The sequence below is a fragment of the Protopterus annectens genome, chromosome 9.part0 (assembly GCF_019279795.1).
Source record: "Protopterus annectens isolate FY-2018-M chromosome 9.part0, PAN1.0, whole genome shotgun sequence".
In the NCBI taxonomy this organism is placed as follows: Eukaryota; Metazoa; Chordata; order Ceratodontiformes; family Protopteridae; genus Protopterus; species Protopterus annectens.
In genome coordinates this window covers 703502871-703516022 of record NC_056743.1, presented here as the reverse complement: position 1 = coordinate 703516022, position 13152 = coordinate 703502871, and the positions used below count along the sequence as shown (strand labels likewise).

Below are 13152 nucleotides of genomic sequence, written 5' to 3'. Positions count from 1 at the left end.
TTAGTAGTACTTTGGAGAGTAGAGGCAGAGAAGGAAAGGAATAAACTGATAGGTTTTTCCAGCCGACGGAGCATCCACTTTCCAAGCTTGTTTGTGGGGAGTCCTTGTGCAAAATTTGCCCACTTGACAGTTCTTGGTTCCAGTTTCCACTCGTGTGGGTCCATGAGGTTTCTGCTTAGTTCGTCTGCCAGTGTATTTAGCTTTCCTGGCAGGAATTGAGCTTGCTAGCTCTGGGCTCTGTTCCACAATGCCATGGCTAGTCTGCATAGGGGGTAAGAATGTGTACCCCCCCCTGCTTGTTTATATGCCACATAACAGTGGCGGTGTCCCGTCTTTACCATTAATGGTCTTGGAAGAATGTGGTCCTTGAAGGCTGTCAGAGCATTCTGTACAGCTAACATTTCTTTTTGATTGATATGCAGGTGCATTTGACTTGGGTTCCATTTGCCCTGAACACACTTCCCTGCCAGGTGAGTCCCCCATGCATAGTCTGATGCGTCTGTTAGGGTTTGGGCGGTAGGGGGTAGTGTGAATGGAAGTCCCTTGTTCTTGTGGCAGGCCTCTGCCCACCAAAGGAACTCTAGGCATAGGCAAGGTATTATAGGAATCGTTGCTTCTAGATCCTGAGAATGTTGACACCATAGGCTTTTTAGATACCATTGTAGCTTCCTCATATGCAGTCTTGCATATGGAATTAGAAGAATGCAGAAGGCCATGAATCCCAAGGCTTGTAGTATTTGCCTTGCAGATAGCAGGGTTTTTGTGGCCACTTGTTTGAAGTAGGTTGTCAAATTAATTTGTTTCTCTGGCGTGAGGAAAGCCATCTGGGAAGTTGCACTCAAGCTTGCTCCAAGGAATATAATTTGTTGACAGGGTATCCAGGTGTGAGTTTTCGTTTATGGTGTACCCCAGACAAGTTAGCACCCTTTGTACAAAAGCCAGATGATTCAAAAGTATGCCCTGGCTTTCTGCCTGAATTAAACAATCGTCCAGGTGTGGGTATATTTTAATATTTCTTTGCCTGCAAAATGCAATGACTGGAGCTAGGCACTTTGTGAATACCCTGGGTGCAGTAGATAAGCCAAAGGGCAGAGCAGAGAACTGATAGTGCGTGCAGCCTGTTTTGAAGCGTAGGTATCTTCTGCAAGAGTCCCTGATTGGGATGTGCAGGTATGCTTCCTTTAAATCTAATGCTGCCAACCAGGCGTCTTTGCCTAACATAGGGAGCAATTGAAGAGTCAGCATCTCGCATGTTTAGAGAAGACAGGTCCAGGATAGGACGTCATGAATCGTCTTTTCCGGGTGCCAGAAGTCTTGAGCAAAAACCTTGTCCCTTTTCCTCTTTTGGTACCAACTGAATAGCCCCCATGCTTGAGAGAGACAGTACTTGCTTTTGGGCCTCTGCCCACTGATTTGGGGGTAGATCTGGCCACCCGCTTGGTGTTGGTAATGTGTGGAAGTCAAATCTGTATCCCTGGGACACTACATTTAAAACACATTTGTCCTGGGTAATGAATTCCCAGTTTTTTGCATGAAGAGGAATCTTTCCCCCCAAAAGGGAAAGTCAGTTGAGAAGTGCTTGGAGGTTTTAAAAAGAAGTCAGACAGTTTACCATAGGGGAAGTTTTATTACTCCCAGATTTGGAAGTGGAGGCCCCCTGCTGCTTAGTCCAGTGCGTATCCTGGGACCGAAGCTTGGGAGCTTTGCTGGATCTGGGTTTGGACTAAGAAGGTCTAGAAGAGGCAGGAAAGGACCAATTCTTGGAAGGCCAATGCCCACTAAATCTAGGAGGTTGTACTTGTAAAAACCTTTAACAGTTTGTATAGATTTAGCTTTCTCCTCCATTTTTTTTTAAGAACTTCTTCTGCCTTTTTGCTAAACAGGCGGTTCGGGTTTAAGGGCGCATCCAGTAATTTTGCTTAAAAACTATCTGGCAAGGATTGCTCCTTAAGCCAAGCATGCCTTAAGTACAGACCCAGTTACAGCAGCCCTGCAAGATGCCTCTAGTGAATCAAAACCAAATTGCAAAGTATGTTTCCCAACTTGTTCAGCTGAATGCAATAAATCTTGTAAATCCTTAATTTTCATCACAATCCGGAATCATCACTTACTGTTTAAGCAATCCAATAATATGCTGCGGTTACTTTAATGTATGAAACTGGCAGTTTAAGGCCCTTTTGGCCAAAGCTGCAGAAGTGCATACCTTCTTACCCCATCTATCCAGCGCCCTGGAGTCTCTACCAGAGGGGGTAGGATTTTTGGCAGTAGTAGCTTTAATGCCCTTGGGTCCCTGTGAAATGGTCTCAGGATCCACAGTAGGGTTTTTAGAAAGGCACTTGAGAGTCAGGGACCCTGTAATATCTATCAGGTTCTCTGGGAGCAGGAGGTAAACAGTCAGGGGCCAAGCTAGATTCCGAAAAGGCATCAACAATGTCGAGTACAGGAGGGTATGACTAAAGGCCTGTGCTGGGGCAGGAGTAAGAAATCCCTAAGCCTCCCTTTAGAATCAGAAAAATACTGACTTTCCCAACAAAAATGCTCCTCGAGTATGCAAGGTTTCACCAAAAGAGAAATCCTCTTCAGGGGAAGCAGAGGGTATAGAGTCCTCAGCATCAGAATCCGCATAGGTAGACAAGGGTAAATCCTGGTCATCAGAGGAAACAGAAAATTCAGAATCCTGGTCAGAAGTATCATAAGCAAACCCAGTCCTAGGTCGCAGAGGGGGAAGGCTTGCTTCCCCTGATAGTAATAAGGTCTTCAGCCATTCTTATTTGTTTTTTAGGCATAGAGGCCTGACCTTGCAGTCTGGGTGGCAGTTTTCTAAGCATGGTTCAAGTTTTAGGCCTTGAAGAAGAAAATGGTGTTGGTTTAATACGCAAGTAAGTAGGCCTGAATACAACATCAGAAGCCGGTGCCGGCACAGCGGCTCCAGACCCATCCAAGGTAGAGACATCCGCAGGTTCCATAGTCTAAAATGGCATACCGGACTCTGAATGGGTCTCAGCAGAGGCCTGCAAATCTGTAGAAGCGGGCATCAGGGGCTGCAAAGGCACCTCACTGAGTATCGGCAGACTGCAGACTAGCTTAACGTTGGCAGTTTTGGACCTGTGCGGTCTGTCTTTATCCTTACATTGTTTCGGAAGATCGGTAGTCGGATGGCTTACCGAGGCCATTTCGGAATACGGAGATCGAAAACAAATTATTTAGTTACAATAAGGGCCCGACGACTAATAGTTTGGGCGTTGAACAAAGAACAAAACTGGCAGAAAGGAACGCCGTGGTCTGGGACTAAACAGGTGACACAGTAAGAATGGAAATCTTGGTGTAGTATTTGCTTTCCACAGGCGAGACAAATGTTAACTTTTTCTGACAGAGCAAGAAAAAAGGATCCCCAACGGGGAACTTAGCTTTCAATTTCAGAACGAAAAATCAGGTAGCGGCCGACCGACACTCGTGTGAACTGCTTCTGCTTTGAGCTCTGCGGCAAGTCAGACTGATGTAATGGTGTCAGCTGCCTGTTTTTATACCACTGGCGACCTGATGTCAGTTCTAATGCGACAGCAACCATAAACAGAAATACTAAGCCTCTGGTATTCGGACCGAGTGATTGCTACCCTGGCAGGATAATCCTATAGTGTGATGACTGAAACAGTGAAACACGAACATCATCCTATAAAATATGTACGTTGCTAAAAGAAAATAAAGATGCATCCTTAACAGGCTTTTCCTGACTAAAACGTTCCATACCTGTTACAATCTTTCTTCCTTTGACAGGTCTACTTTTCAGAATTTGGGAAGGCAGTTCAATCTCTTCAGGGGGCATCTGGGCCACTTTCTGCAAAAACATTTTCTCCAGTGTCTGTGCCATCAGGACAATGTCATCAGTTGGCTGCAAAGAAAATAGCACAGAAAAGATAAATACATCTCAGAGTCTTATTCAATTCTTTTACATAAGAACGAGTGCATGCTAATCAATCCAAAAGATTTCTAAAATACAGATACTGCACATCACCACCAAGTTGCTCTCACAGTCAACAGTACTTCCCCAGGATCCTAAACCCATCCATGGACCTGAAGAAAAGGCTGCCAGGGACAAAGTAGTCAATCTTGCCTCTCACTAAAACCAGTGTCTTCAGGTTCTTACAGAACTGACAAGCCTAAAGGCATTTCATACTCTGCTCAAGCCCCTTTCATAAGCTTCTTAGATTCAGCCATCTTCTTAGGGTACTTCAATAGGAAAACAAGGTGAAGGGGATTAAGTGAAGAGTGAGGATTTTAAACTGAAAGAAAGCCAAAGTTATTACCTCTGCAAAATAGGGCTTGTGCAACAATGGAGATCAAAATACTACTTACATAATAACCGAGATCTCATCTAAGCAAAAATCAGAAGGTAAAACTCTCTCAAATGGCATTTTCCCCGAGGCAAATCTTATATTTTGTGGTTTCAGCAGCAAAAATAGTTCTAAGTAAAAGGAAAATGATATATGGTAATAAGAAGTTATGTACTCACCATAACATTCCATCTGAGTAGGTAAACTTCATTTGTCAGCAACCTATGGGTTATCGGATCCACATCGGATCCGAGCCGGCAGTTTCCAATAGCCAAGATCAAAGCTCTAAGCTCCTCCCCCTTACCCATAACTCCCTGCCATCCCTTCCTGACCTCAGATAGAGTTTGCCTAAAAGCAAGACTTGCAATCACAACCTGCCTAGTGTAAACTGGGTACAATCCACCATGAAGCAGGAATATCTATGAACATCCGAAGAGGACAGGGGGACAGAGGGAGGGACGGTTGCTGACAAATGAAGTTTACCTACTCAGATGGAATGTTATGGTGAGTACATAACTTCTTAATCTGAAGTAGTTAACTTCATTTGTGCATCAACCTATGGGACAGAGTCCCCAGCTACCTGAATCTTGGGAGGCCCTTATGGAAGGATGTTCCAGAGCACTGCGGAGCCAAAGGATGCTCTCCCTCTGGAAACCAGATCCAACTTATAGCGGTTTATAAATGTATGAGAAGAAGCCCACGTGGCAGCAGAGCAAATGTCATCCAACGAAATTCTAGCCCGAAAAGCAGCAGAGGTAGAAACAGACCGAGTAGAATAGGCATGGACTCCATGAGGAGCAGGCCGGCCAGAACTCTCATAAGCCAAGAGAATACACAGGGAAATCCAGCTGGACAGAGTGACTTTAGAAACCGCTTTTCTCAAACTGGATTTAGCAAAGGACACAAACAGCTAGTCTGATTGCCTATGACCAGCTGTCCTGCGCAAATAAAATCTTAACTGTGTATATCCAAAGAGTGTAACTTGTATTTGCCTTTATTTTGGTAATTGGGAAAGAAGACTGGCAAATTAATAGACTGGATGATGTTACAGTCGGAAGCAATTTTGGGAGAGAAAAGAGGGATTGGTCCTGAGGAATACCCTATCCTTGTGGAAAGTCAAGTACGGTGGCTTGGCACAAAGGGCTTGAAGCTCCGAAACCCTTTTCGCCGAAGTAATAGCAACCAGAAAAGCCGTTTTCCAGGATAAGAATTTGAGATCTACTGAAGCAGCAGGCTCAAAGGGAGAAGCTGTTAAGGCCTGGAGTACCAGCGATAAGTCCCAAGGGGGAATTACATCCTTCACCGGAGGCCTTAGTAAGGAGGTGCCTTTTAAGAAGGTCTTACACAATCTGGATGAGGTCGCAGGGCCAAGATCGCATCCAACATGGTAATAAGCGATTGCCGCCAATTGTACTTTGACTGTGGAAGAGCTAGCCCCTTGATCAAATAATCCTGACAGAAAATCCAGCACAGCTGGTAACGGAGCTGTGAAAGGATGTAGTTTCTGATGTTCTGCCCAAATAGAAAAACGTTTCCATTTGCTACGATAAACTTTCCTAGTAGACGGCTTGTAAGCAGCTACTAGGATCGCTTTGACAGGGGAAGAGATACCGGGAGTCCTAGCTAACAGTGGAACGGGATCAACCAAGCCGTGAGCTTGAGGTTGTCCAGGTTCGGGGCCGGCAGGCCCAAAGGGTGAGATATCAGATCCGGGACAGGATCTAGAATCCAGGGAGGATTCACTAGATGAGACCATAGATAAGGGAACCATGCCTGATGAGGCCAGAATGGGGCAATGAGGATTATTGTGCTCCCCAACAGTCTGGTTTTCTGCAGAAACGTCAGCATCAGGGGAAGAGGCCGGTAAGCATAAAGCAGACTAGGTGGCCAAGCATGCACCAGAGCATCTCTTGGTGATTTCCCGGGTGGGGGAATTAGAGCGAAGTAGGTGTTGCACTTCGTGTTTGAAGGAGAAGCGAAAAGATCACAACAAGGTTGACCCCATTTGTAGAAGATCTGCTTCGCTACTTTGGGATTCAGAGACCACTCGTACAGCGAGAGGATGGAGCGACTCAATTTGTCTGCTAGGATGTTGGACTGGCCCGGAATGTGCGTCGCTACGAGAAAGCAGTTGGTGGAAATCGCCCATTCCCAAACTATCATGGCCTCTCGACAAAGTGGATAGGACCTGGTTCCCCCTTGCTTGTTGATATACCAAACGACTGACATGTTGTCCGTTTGGATCGCAATAGTCCCGACAGGAAGAAGGCTCTGAAGTGCTTGCAACGCTAACAGCACCGCCCTCATCTCTAGGACACTGAAATGCAGTGAGGTCTCTGTCTGGTTCCACGTGCCTTAATGGTCCTGCCCAAACAATGCCCCCCCACCCAAGGTGAGAGGCGTCCGTTGTCACCGTGGCTAGGGGAGGGGACAGAGAAGGGGCGCCCCTTTTGGAGATCCGGAGACTAGAGCCACCATAAGAGGGCACTCCTGCAAACCCTGCTGAGAGGGACAGGATGGCTCAGGGGATAACACAGGAAGGATAATTGGACTTGGAGGGTCCATTGCAGAATTCTCATATTTGGTGCGCCATGGGAAGTAGATTGATGGTAGCCACCATCGAGCCTAGGGCCCTAAGGACCAATTCCGCCGGAGGGGTTGGGCAATGAAGAATGGCCTGCACATGGAGTCTTAGAGATCGCATCTGGTCCGGCGTTAAGAAGGCTAAGAGCTGGTTTGTGTCGAACCTGGCTCCGATAAAATCTATGATCTGAGTCGGGAGCAGGGAGGATTTTCCAGCATGGATCGTGATCCCCAGCCGGGGAGCTAGGCGAAGAAAGAAATTCCTGGCTGTGCAGAGTAGATGCCTTGTGGGGGCGGTCTGGAGCCAGTTGTCCAGATATGGAAAGACCTAAATTCCCTGGAGTCTCAGGTGGGCCGCTAACACTTTGGTGAATACCCAGGGGGCCGTGGTGAGACCAAAGGGGAGGACCCTGAATTGGTAATGGCTGACTTCTAGCCAGAAGTGGAGAAACCTCCTGGATCGTCTGTCCATCAAGATGTGGTAGTATGCATCCTTGAGGTCTATGGAGCACATCCAGTCATTCTCCTGTAAGAGGGGGAGAATGGATTGAAGAGTGACCATCCAGAACTTTTCTTTGGCTATTGCCAGGTTCAAGAGGGATAGGTCGAGGATTGGTCTCAAGTCCCCCCATCTTTTTTGGCACCAAGAAGAACCTGGAGTAAAAGCCCGATCCGTACTGGTCTAAGGGGACGTGCTGGGTAGTACAGTTTTGTACCTACCATAAATGTAGATGTCCGATAGGTATGCATCTGCAGTCATAACATATGGGTTGTCCTGCCTCAGGCAGCCCTTGATCGGCATATTCCAAAGTCTGGGTCTGGCCTCGGCTGATGTCGCACTTTCCCCGACGTCAGAGCGTCTGGGGTATAAAAGCATCAGCCGACACCATTTTCCTCAGTTTTTCTTGCCCCAGATGCTAGGTGCCCTCTAGGAAGGCTAAATTTGGATAAATGCTGAAAAGTTCCAAACATTTGCAAATTATATACATATATAAACAAACAAATACTTCATAATAGATTCCCCCAGCTAGCTGAAAGAGGGGTAAGTACCGTAGGAATACCACAGAGGGGAAGGAGGGTGGGTAATCCTGACTGCAGATGCATACCTATCGGACATCTACATTTATGGTAGGTACAAAACTGTACTATGTCCTTCAAGGATGCATCTGCAGTCATAACATATGGGTAGAATACCATAGCCAATCTGGGGGAGGAGGTACTAAGAGAAGGATGGTGTAGTTAAGATCCCCTGCAGCACTGCAGTTGCAAACCCTGCTCGGGATCTGGAGTATAAAGGTAGATTGTAATGCTTGGCAAATGTATGCACGGAGCTTGAAGTAGCAGCTTCTAAAATGTCCTTGGTAGCCACCACTCGTAGGAAAGCTGTAGTGGTGGCTGTGGCCCTTGTGGAGTGAGGCCTGATATTTTCAGGAACTGTCTTTTCATGAAAGGAGTAACAAAAGCAAATGCAATTTCATATCCATTTTGAAATTGTCTGTTTGGAAATTGCTCTTCCTTGCACCTCAGTTGCATATGCTACAAAAAGTTGGTCAGTTTTTCTGCTAGTTTTCGTTCTGTCCAAATAGTAGCATAGTTGTCCGTGTATATCCAGGGTGTGCAAAAGTTTTTCCCCTTTGTTCTGTGGGTTAGGGAAGAACGCAGGCAAGTGAATAGCTTGGTTCAGGGATACCCTAGATACCACCTTTGGCATGAAAGTAGGATTGGTTCTTAGTGACACTCTATCCTGGTGAAAAATAAGAAAAGGCTGCACTGCCATTAATGCTTGTAACTCAGATACTCTTCTTGCTGAAGTGATTGCCAGAAGGAATGCAGTTTTCCAAGATAAAAACTGTAGGTCTGTTGATGCTGCTGGTTCAAAAGTAGGTAGTGTCAGTTTCTCAAGCACAAAATCCCATGCCCATGCAAGTCTAGAGGGTCTGGGGGAGGTTTAAAGTTTTTGATCTCTCAAGCTCTAGCCTGAAAAGAGAAGTGGGAAGATAGGTGGGATCCATTGTATTCTGCTGAAAAATTGCTGATAATGAATCTTAATGGAAGAATAAGACAGGCCATTGTGGAACAATTCTGCTAAGTATTCTAGGATGTGTGCTAAGTTTGCCACTGTGACATCTGTGCCCTTTGATGTGCTCCAAATGAGAAATCTCTTCCATTTAGCTGAGTATGTCTTCCTTGTGGAAGGTTTGCGAGCCTCCAGGATAATGTCCTTCACCCTCTGAGATAAAACAGTTTGGTTGGGATTCAAGGAATTTTCCAGGCAGTTAACTGCAATGTTTTCAAGTTGGGATGCAGGGTCTGGAAATTGTTCTGCGTTAGAAGAAGAGGCCATAGGGGAAGAGGCCATGGATTTGCCTGAGACATGCTTCTCAATAGTGGGCACCAGTGTTGTCTTGGCCAGTCCGGAGCTATTAGTATCACTTTTGGCTGTTCCTCCCTGATAGTCAGTAGAACCTTGTACATCAATGGGAGAGGTGGAAAGGCATATACTGTTAGGGCATTCCAGCTGAAAGAGAGAGTCCACCCTCCATGCGTGGGTGATGTCCTTGAGCAGAATGTCTTCAGTTGGTGGTTGAGTGGGGAGGTGAACAGATCTATCTCCGGCATTCCCCATGTCTTTGTTATGAGTTTGAAGATGTCTGGATGCAGCATCCATTCGTGTGCATCCATGGTAGTTCTGTTTAAGCTGTCTGCTAGTGCATTTTTTTAGTGCCTAATTTGGCCTGCAGCTGGATATTGAGATTCAGGCATAGATTCCCACAGATTCATAGCCATCCGGCATAGAGGGCAGGAATGTGTGCCTCCCTGTTTATGTACCACATGACCGTGGTGTTGTCTGTCCTTATTAACAGATGTCCTTGTTGGTTGAAGGGTCTGAATGCCTCGATTGCATGCCTATGTGCATGCCAGCATTTGCTTTTGGCCATAGGCCTGCATGTCTACATGTTGTCCTCCATGTGTGCTCCCCATCCTCAGTCTGGGCGTCCGTGGTGATGGTCTGCCTTGTTTTGGTTTGTTGAAAGGAAACCCTCTGTTGGACTGGCAGGCCTGAGCCACCACAGGAATTCCTTTTGAAGGCATGGAATGATTGGTATCAAGGTTTCTAGACTGTGACTGTGTTGAGACCATACACTCCTTAGGTACCATTGTAATTTCCTCATATGCAGCCTGGCATGTGGAATTAAAATTATGCAGGATGCCATGTAACCTAGGGCCTGCAGGACTTTCCTTGCAGTAAGCTGAGTTTGTCTTGTCAGAATCATGAAGTAATCTGGAAGTTGTTTTTTTTTTCTGTGAGAAAAGCCATCTGGGTGATTGTGTCCAGATCCGCACAAAAGGTTAACCTTTGGGATGGTACTAGTCTTGACTTTTGGATGTTGACTGTGTATCCCAAGGTCTGTAGCAGGTGTGGCATAGGCCAAGTCCTTTAACAATTTTTCTTGTTGTCCGCTTGTATTAGGCAGTCATCCAGGTATGGATAAATTTGAATTCCCTGAAGTCTGCAGTATGTGCAATTACTGATGCCAGGCATTTCGTGAATACTCTGGGCGCAGTAGATAAGCCAAAGGGCAATGCTGAGAATTGATAATGCTCTGATCGTGCAAGAAATCTGAGGTGTCTTCTGCAATCTGGTCGGATAGGGACATGCAGGTATGCCTCCTTGAGATCTAGAGTCACCAGCCAAGACTCCTTACCCAACATGGGAAGAAGTTGCTGTAGGGTCAGCATTTTGAATTTTAACAATGAATTTTGGCACAATGAGATAAGTGTTCAGCGGACAGGTAGAATAGGCCTCCATTGGTTTTCTTTTCTTGGTACAAGGAATAGTCTGGAGTAAAATCCTTGGCCTTGTTCTGTACATGGTACCCTTTCGATAGCTTTCATCTGAATTGCTGATTTGTCTTAAAGCCTCTGCCTTCTGATTTGGTGGAAGGTTTGGCATTCCGCTTCTTTTTGGCAAAGTGTGGAAGTGAAACCTGTATCCTTTGTCTATTATTTGCAATGACAATGTATCCTTTGTAATGCAATGCCAGTTTTTTGAGAATAAAGCCAGCTTTCCGCCCAAGGGTGCTTCCAGTTGATCCCTGGTAGGCGGAAATCAGAAATCAAGTCATGGGTCTGTCCTGTAGTAGTGGTTGTAGCTGTACTACTACTCCTCTGGTTGGCAGGCTGCCACTGGCTGCCTCTGTAGGGAGCATGCCGATTGACCTCTGCCTCTCTGCCTCTAGAGCCTGTTCCTGCCTCTCTGTGCTCTGGGCGGAGTCTGGAAAGGACCAATTCTTTGTAGGCCAGTTTATGCTGAACCTCGGTGGTTGAACTTGCAGGAAATCCTTAACTGTTTGCACAGATTTTGCTTTTTCTTCAACCTTTTTTAGAATCTTCTGTGCAGGGGAGCCAAATAAATTTTGTTTCTCCATTGGAGCATCGAGGAGTTTAGCTTTGACAAGGTCTGGCAAAGATTGCTCCTTTAGCCAGGCATGCCTACGAATAACTGCCCCAGTCATAGCTGACCTAAATGAAGCCTCCAGTGCATCATAGCCACATTTTAAAAAATTATTACTAATCTGTTGTGAGTTATGTACCAAATCCTGAAGGGATTTACGGTCTAAGGGTTCAGGAGAAGAAAGTTTCTTATTCAGTTGATCTAACAAAAATTCTTAGTACTGTATCATATGGAATTGACAGTTTAATGCCCTGGCAGAAAGAGTAGCAGATGTATAAACCTTTTTTCCCCATCTCTCTAAAGCTCTAGACTCTCTTTCAGAGGGTAGGGGATTTTTGGCAGAAGTGGCTGCAACCCCTTTAGGGCCCTGAGAAATAGTTTCTGGGTCTGCAGCATGGTCTTTATACAGATGGAAATGAGAATCCGGGACCCTGTAATATCTGTCAGGTTTGACAGGGGCCGGAGGAAGAGAATCAGGGGCTGTACTGACATCATTGTACACATCATCAATTACATTTAGAACAGGAGGTATAGCTAAGGGTCTATGCTGAGGTAAATGCAAAAAGGTCCTTAATCTTTTTCTAGAATCAGAGAAATCCTGACCTTGCCATTGAAAGTGCTCTCTCATGGAGTGTAAAGTCTCCCCAAAGGAAAATTCTTCGGGAGGGGAGGCCGAAGGGATAGATTCCTCTGCATCTGAATCCTCATAAGGCGTGTAGGCCCCTTCCTGGGGCCATCCGTGGAGTAATCTGAGGAGTGAGGTTCAGAGGGGTCAGTCCTGGGCCTTTTGTCTGGAGGAGGTTGAGAGGCCCTGTCTGGGTGAGGTTGTGAACCCCTAATTAAAGGAGAACAACGGGATAAGAAATTCTAGTGCACAACCTGATGTCTCCTTGCTCCCCTGTTAGCTAATCCTTTCCAAATAAATCTCCACTGCCCCTTTACAAAAATATTAACTCGACCATTTCAACTCCTAGCCATGCTCCCTTTCCGTACTAGTTCAGTGTAAGTCTGAAAAAAAAAAGTCCCGCTTTTGAAAACAGTGTACCTGTCTCTTAAAAGCTGACGTCACAGCTACTTCCTTCTGTACAAGTTACGAGTAGTTTCTTCTACCATTCTGTTTAGCAGTATCCATTGAACCTCCCACAAGGTAATGTCAGAGCCTTCTTGTCCAACCCTCCACTGACCCAATAAATCTCGTATCTGTGTGGAACTCCCTTTCTTGGAAGTGTCAAGAGCCGAGGACAATCAAGTGAAGGACCTGAGTATATCCTGTCATTCTGCTTACTTGTAGCTAAGGTAAGTTTATTTCTTTATTATTTGACTCCTGCAGTATCTTTAGTAGTGTCGATGCATTCGAGTTTCTGAGTTAAGATCCTGAGTTAGATGCACTTTTTTTTTTTTTTTTTTGTGTTTGTCGTGTTTCAGTTGCTGAATGGTGTTGCAGAGCTCTGTTTGATGGCTGCTGGGTTGTGTGTATGTGTCGATGCATTCGCGTTGAGTTTTCAATTTAGATGCTTTATTTATTATTTTTTTTTTTTTGGGGTCGTCCGTGTTTCAGTTGCTGAATGCTGGTGTGGACCTCTGTTGTATGGCTGCTGGGTTATGTGTATGTGAATGTTAAGTTTGTAAGTGTGACTGCTTTGTTTAGTGGGTTGTGTGTATGTGAATGTTAATTTTGTTTAGTGTGTTGTGTGTATGTGAATGTTACTTTTGTAAGTGTGACTGCTTTGTTTAGTTGCTGTATCCTGAAGTTGGATTGTGTGTGTGTGTGTGTGTGTGTGT

At 45.5% G+C, this 13152-nt stretch overlaps 1 protein-coding gene across 4 annotated transcripts in view; it reads right to left on the bottom strand.

Moving 5' to 3' along the window:
• BRD2 (bromodomain containing 2) overlaps window positions 1-13152 on the bottom strand; it is a 1415611-nt gene that overhangs the window by 807341 nt on the left and 595118 nt on the right. For all 4 annotated transcript variants that reach the window (XM_044083332.1, XM_044083333.1, XM_044083331.1 and 1 more), the window contains one exon: window positions 3748-3889. In XM_044083332.1, coding sequence (XP_043939267.1) covers window positions 3748-3889 — 142 coding nt within the window. The remainder of the gene's footprint in view (window positions 1-3747; window positions 3890-13152) is intronic.